Source organism: Sinocyclocheilus rhinocerous, unplaced genomic scaffold, assembly GCF_001515625.1.
Source record: "Sinocyclocheilus rhinocerous isolate Xijiao unplaced genomic scaffold, SAMN03320098_v1.1 scaffold592, whole genome shotgun sequence".
Taxonomy (NCBI): Eukaryota; Metazoa; Chordata; class Actinopteri; order Cypriniformes; family Cyprinidae; genus Sinocyclocheilus; species Sinocyclocheilus rhinocerous.
In genome coordinates, this window is record NW_015642562.1 from 441,312 (window position 1) to 448,511 (window position 7,200).

At 33.5% G+C, this 7,200-nt stretch overlaps 2 protein-coding genes across 2 annotated transcripts; both read left to right on the top strand.

Moving 5' to 3' along the window:
* The first annotated feature begins 362 nt into the window (after positions 1-362).
* On the top strand, positions 363-3,358 carry LOC107756212 (splicing regulatory glutamine/lysine-rich protein 1-like). The gene is made up of 4 exons (XM_016573247.1): positions 363-463; positions 552-694; positions 1,677-1,895; positions 2,694-3,358. Exons 1-4 carry the CDS (start codon positions 442-444, stop codon positions 2,697-2,699), a joined length of 390 nt encoding a protein of 129 aa, XP_016428733.1. The 5' UTR covers positions 363-441; the 3' UTR covers positions 2,700-3,358.
* Positions 3,359-4,156: 798 nt separating this feature from the next.
* LOC107756213 (putative uncharacterized protein DDB_G0292636) lies at positions 4,157-7,200 on the top strand. Its single transcript, XM_016573248.1, has 4 exons — positions 4,157-4,256; positions 4,365-4,462; positions 5,030-5,155; positions 6,970-7,200. Exons 1-4 carry the CDS (start codon positions 4,250-4,252, stop codon positions 6,973-6,975), a joined length of 237 nt encoding a protein of 78 aa, XP_016428734.1. The 5' UTR covers positions 4,157-4,249; the 3' UTR covers positions 6,976-7,200.

The window sequence follows — 7,200 nt, forward strand, 5'->3', positions numbered from 1 at the left end:
ATTGTGCTATTTTTTTTTAGAAAGATAAGTTGTTAAATGTGTTTACACTTCAAATTAAAATACGAAATTAAATCACACCACACCACGTAATTAATAAACACAAGCTATTCCTTATTTAGTCAGCCCACTCACCTACTTATCGACGTCTCTTAGCCAATCAGCTGAGACTACTCGTTATTTAATTAATATTCATGAGCAAAGCCTTCGCTGTGTACAGTAAAGAGTTTCGCTCATTTTAACGCATACTTAGCGTTGTCTGTCTTTCAGCCAATCAGCTAGCCAGCTGCTAGCTGACGTATGCCAATCTTACGTCACGTTGATTAATATTAATGAGGCACAAACAGCAACTGTTTTGACGCTCTGGGTGGATCTCGGTAGAAACACTGATGTTGATGATAAATACTGCTGTCATCTCAACCAGATCACATTCACTGCTTCATCATGGACTTCGATCTGGACTCAGGTAAACAGATGCAGAAATGATATACCAGTAAACACACACTGGTTGATTTCTAAGAGAAACTAACAGTTTTATTCCTGTTTTGGAGCAGCTGTTGGAGATGATGAGGTGAAGAAGCAGGAGGGCAACGAGGTGGAGGGCATCTTTGGGTTTGGAAAAAAAGATAAAGACAAAGAAGAAAAAGAAAAAGATAAAGAGTGTAAGGACAAGGACAAAGGTAGTGACAAGCCAAAGGTAAAAATATTTGATCATGATGGTCAATGAAAGTTTTCTAATACACAGAAAAATCTAAATCACAGTTTCTGTTATAAGAACATCAACATGCGTGACATACTTATCATAATGTTATTGTCAATTCTATGTTATATTGATTTCAAACTAAAAACTTTTACATTTTATACACATGTAGATGAAAAGTATAAAATAATCAGATTTTGCATATAACAGGGTTATTATTGATAACTAAAACTAAAACCATAAAAATGTTGTTAGTTGAAATAAAATATAGAATACTTATTTCAGCGAGTTGCCGAGGCAACATTTTTCATTTTAATTTAGTTTAACTTGACTAACTGAAACTAAAACTGAAATAAATTATAAATAAAATAAAAAAATGACAAAAACATAAATGAAAATGTCTAAAACTTTAGAATAAAAATTTAAATGAAAACGGAAAACATAAAAATAAAAACCAAAGCTTACAGACATAAATAAAATCAAATTATAATTAATTAAATATATTATAAATAATTCTAATTATAACTAAATTATAAATAATTATACATAATTTATAAATATATTATTAAAAACTATAATATCAATATAAAATATATAATAACTAATATAATTCAATCACTATGATATTACAATAACACATTTGGAAAGTGTTTATAATGTGATCGGACAGTTAATAATCTGAATTTCCTATTAAATCAAAATGTTTGCATTGTTTTTTTTACTCTTTAACCCCTTCCACTCCAAGCACTTTTCCTTTAAAGCCACTTTTCAGTTTCCTGATGTGTTTATAATCAGATTACAGAAGCAAAATGTGTTCCGAACAGTGTTTTGTGTCGAGTTCAACCCGGAAGACTCCTTTCAAGAGCTCAAAAATGTTGCTCAGCCCTTGAGGGTGAATAATGACGTAAAATAAGAAATGTTACAACATGCTGGTGTTTAGAATGTGATGCATTATACTGTTTTATGCATGCTTTTTCAGAGTGATTGCAAAGAAGAGGATAAAGACAAGGACAAGTGCAAAGACAAAGAGAAGGACAAGAGCAAAGACAAAGAGAAGGACAAGTGCAAAGACAAGGAAAAGAAGAAGGATAAAGAGCACAAAAAGGGGCACGGACATGGTCATGGACACGGACATGGTCATGGTCGGGGACGTGGACGCGGACGCGGACACAGGTCATCCTCTTCATCCAGTGATGAGGTACCTTTACTATGGTTTTATAAACACTTAATTAAAACAAGCCCAAATTAATTTGGTTTTGTGAGACACAGAAGGAGATCTTAAGCATACCGACTTCTTTTATGGTGATTTTTGGTTGTTTTTTGGTGCAGTTTGGTACCATTAGTTTGTCTATGAGCAGATAAAGTTTAAGTTAAGAACAGGTTACTAACGTTTTAATTACATTTTTTAACTGAGGATGTAAAAATGGCGTGATAATGGCATCTCATAAAAACGGCTGATCTTGAGGTGTGGTGCACACTTACAGTCGTAAAGATGCACTATCTAGGGCACATCCTCATTCTTCAGTTTTGCTTAACTACAGTTAAAAAAAAAAGACTCAAATGAATCGTTCTGATTGATTGAGCCACGTTTGATGCTAATCTACATAAACTTTCTACCTCACTGACTTTCGCCATGTTTCATGTTCTTCATTCTTACATGTAAGTAATATACTGTAAAACAAACCTGGCCAGTTTAAATGTGTCAAACTTCGTTAAAAACACCTGGATGAAGTCGAGTGCTTTCATAGACTGACTTTCATAGTCTGCTGGATGGATCCGCCCCTGTAATGCAGACAAACCGGTTTACTTGTTGAAGAGAGGACAAAAAAAAAAAACACAAAAGATTTTCCAGAAACCAAATGCATGAGATTCGACCAAAAATGTATAATCTGTGTTTCTCAAATCATTTATGTAGAGTTACAAGCACTTGAACTGTCACATTTGTTTTTTTTTCATAGAAAACTGGAAGTTAACATTATTCTCTCTTTGTTTGCAGGACTAAAGCTGAAGACTGAAGACATAAGGGGGCCGGGGCAAGTTGTCACACAGGGAAAATGTCCTAAGGGATTTATTTTTATAGCAACTGTGAGGTTTTGAGTCAAAAAATCCAATTGCACAAATGCTTGTTTTCTAGCAGTGGTTTTATATGTTGGTTTCAAACACCTAGTTGCACCATTTGTATTAAATTAGGATAATGTTTTTGGAATTTTGTCCTACAAACTAAAATTTCAGTACTATTATCTTTTTATAAATTGGTGCGAGCTGTTACATGAGTTCTGTGATGTACTGCATATACAGTATCTATGAAAATCTCCTGGTATTTTTTTGTTTTTACATTTTTTAGCAGTTTGTTTTACTGTTAAAGACATTATATAGCCTGTAATACATTTGAAATATTATATTGTGGAAAATGGATTGATTTTATGTATGTTACAAATAATGTTTGTTTTCTCAAAACAATTCCCATTCTTGTGATTTATCCCATATATAGTGACAACATGGCCCACTAAACATAAGTCAACATAATGAACTGTAGGCTATATTTATACTGGATAATAATGATAGACATGTCCAATAGTTGTTTCAGGTTGGTGACTATTGAAAAAGCGACATAAGTGACTTTTCAAAATAAACTTTTTTGAAATTAATTGGTATAAAAAGTTGTCCTAGACTCCTTTATTTACACTACAGTACAACATTATATATATATATATAGTCATTTAGTAGAGGCTTTTATCCAGAGCGACTTACAAATAAGGACAATGGAAGCAATTAAAATCAACAAAAGAGCAATGATATACAAGTGCTATAATAAGTCTCAGTTAGCTTAATGCAGTACACATAGCAAGTTTTTTTTTTATCATATAATAAATAAAAAGAAAACGGATAGAATAGAAAAAATATATAGCAAGCTAGTGTTAGAGGCCTTTTATGCTTTTGTTATTTGTATAATAAATAAAAAGATAACAAATAGATAGAATACAAAAAGATTAGAGAAGCAAGTGTTATTTTTTTTAAAGAAAACAAGCAGTTAGTAAATAAATAGAGTGCAAGTCTAAAAGGGATCCCTTATTTATAGACAAAACTCTTCCCTGAAACCTGCTAAAATACACTGTGCATGCCATATGTGCAACTTTAAACAAGATTACAGCTGAAATGTTGCTAAAAAAAAGCTGTTAATGAAGGGTTAAGTGTGTGTGTGTGTGTGTGTGTGTGTGTGTGGGCGTGGATTTGTTGTTATTGAAGTAGGAGTGGAGAACAGATGCTTCCGTGAATGCACACCTGAATAAAATCACCTGAGCGCGAAATTATACTGCGCGGCCGCCCAGTCACACAACCTTATTAATATTCATGAGCCAAGCCTTGCGCTTATTCGCTGATTAACTGTCGCTCACCTACTCGCGGCTATCGTTCAGCGAATCACATAATCCGACCGGGCGCACGTCAGATTACGTAATTAATATTAATGAGACAAGCTCTTGTAAATCTTGGCCAAACACACAGATCTTCACAAACGTCGATCAGAGAGTCTGATAACTACGACGGTTCATCATGGCAGGTAAACCGCTGCAAAGCTCATTTAAAACGTTTTTAATTTATTTATTTTCTGAATCAAGAAACATTAGTTGAATATAAACGAATGCGTTTTTATTCACTCTTTCTCCAGATGAAAAGGTGAAGAAGTCAGAGGGCAAACAAGTCGAGGGAATCTTTGGGTTTGGAAAGAAGGATAAAGACAAAGACAAGGACAAGAGCAAAGACAAGGTAAACATATGTATACATGATAATCTGATCAGAAACAACCATTAAAATTACAATAGCCACTAGAGACATTCGTGTTGTGACTAATGGGTTAAAGATCTCAGAAGTCACAGTTTATCCTATTATAAAACATAAACATGTGATCAATATTGATAATAAGAAACATCTTGTGAGTGTTATACTGGACAAGATGAAGGGGAAGTATTGATAGTGGCTGTGTGGAAAACATCAGCTAGCCCTGAAAAACTTTGCATATGGAAATAAGTTTGATAATGTTACAGATATTGAATTTGAATAATCTCTCTCGGGACACTTGCTGGTTTGAGATGTCTAAAGGTTTCTTAAAAACATCTTCAGTTCAAGATTTTAAGTTCATGTCTCTCAGCAGCCCATCCATATATGTACACTTTAGTCATTTTAAATAAAGGAACAAACTATTTGATGTGTCCCGCTCCAACTTCCTGTTTAAATAGGAAATACGAGTGCAGATGATGTGCAGAAATAGATGTGACCGTCTGCTGTTTAATGGAATATGAGATTTTATTTTAGTTCATATATTTATTTTTTCAGAGTGATGATAAGGATAAAGATAAGCACAAAGATAAAGAACATAAAGACAAAGACAAGAAGAAGAAGAAAGACAAGGAGCACAAGAAGAAGGACGGTGACAAGTCCTCGTCTTCCTCCAGCGATTCGGTAACTTTTTTGCTTTTTTAACACCATTTTAATGCACATACTGTATTAATGCACAGGTACAGGTTGAAGGTATCAATATGAGGAGCAACGTTTAAATTGGGAGTGAGTTATATTGCATTTATTAGCATTAATAATGTGTGTCAACCCAGCAGATAGGCACAATGACCAAAGGCAGCAGGGTTGGGCTCCATAAAGGCCGTGATAGTGGCGTCTCGTAAAACCGGTTGCTCTCGAGGTGTGGTCCAGCTGTACGGCTGTAAAGCGTTTCAGATGGGCAGGGACTTGATTCTTCAGGGTCTCCTGGAAAGTTTAGCTGTGATTTCTTCCCATCCCTCGCAGCATTCCTGCAGTTAGACGTCACTTATCACACTGATATCACACATTTAGAGACGCACCCGCAGAGGAATTTCCAAAATAACCGCTTTATTTAGACACAGATGGGATCTTTGTGTAAACATGCCAAACAATATGCTAGAACGTTGTTTTAAGCAAAACAATAACCTGTTTAGTGAGTATAGATAAGGTCAGTGGAGGGAAACAAATCCTGGTTACCATAGTATCACCTACACTTCTATAGGGAAAGTAGATCAAAGGGAATTGATTAAAAAGGTAGTTGATACATTGGTATTTTAAATAACAATGTATCAACTATAAAAATATTTCCAAAGATAAATAAAATAATTTTTAATACACTAAAATAAATTAAAAATTACCTCCTATCTATCTATCTATACACATATATTATATTACATTATAATTTTCATTTTTACAAACTAATGAAATTATAAATAAATAAACTAATTTTAAAATTACATTTAAAAAGTGTATATATATATATATTTATTTCACACATATACATATATTTTACACATACATATGTGTATTATTCAAAAATTGCATACACATGTGTATATATAATTGTTCATACTAGTCTTATGTTAACACACACGCAACACTTTTTTTTTTTTTTTCTTTAAAAGTGTATTTACTTGCAACACTGTTGAGATATCTGAGCAGCAGTGCTAGAGATGCAGAATGAATGGTAATGTGGCAGTGGAGGGATTTCAGGACGGGTGCAGGGTTTGATCTTTCGTATGCCGTGGTGTTCAGGATCATATGTAGTCGACTCATGGCGAGTATTACAGCAGAGCGTGAGCTGGTGATAAAAGCACATATCTATCACACAGTGTCTGCAAAGGAATGAATGTGTGCACTTTAATAGTCTCTCAGAGGCGATAACAAGCCTCACACGGCCCTTATAACGCTAATACAGAGAGTTTCAGACTTGATATTCAGTGCAAGAGTTTGACTTGGTGGATGCTTTCTCTCTCTGGACTTTTTTTAGAAAACATCCACAAAATCCACAACATTTATTTAATTTATTTTTTATTTTATTTTATTTATTTATTTATTTATTTTCTTAAAGCAATAATTAACTCCTTAATGTCAGATCTGTCATTTACTCACCCTCATATCATTCCAAACCCATATGATTTCTTTGGTTCTCTTTTGTCAAATGACTGATCTCAACACGCCAAATTTGCAAAATCGCAGTATAAATCACCATCCACTTCCTTTCTTTAAAACTCTGAGATTCTATTTTTGTTCCACTGAAGAAGGGAAATAAAATGGGTTTGGAATGACATGAGGTGCATAAATTAAATGTATTTTTGAATAAGTTTTTTTTTTTTTATGAAATAATATCCAAAATAATGTATTGCACCAGTGCCTGCATAATGAGGGTTTAGGTTTAGTTTAAGGATTCTTGTAAAAATCTGAAGGTTAACGTTTGTCTTTCTCTCTGTTTTTTGTAGGACTGAAGATTCATCTGATACCTCCAAAATCATAATTTAAAATCTTTATTATATGATTTTTGTAGATGTATAAATGCAATATTATGCAATGCAGGGGGTAGTAATAAATAATAATTAATCTCTTGAAGTTTTCATAAAGTTTTTGAGCTGTAATTACAAACTTCCACAAGGTGGCGCTACTTACATGCCAAATCTTCAGTGAAGCACTGGAATAAAGAGACCTATCAGCTA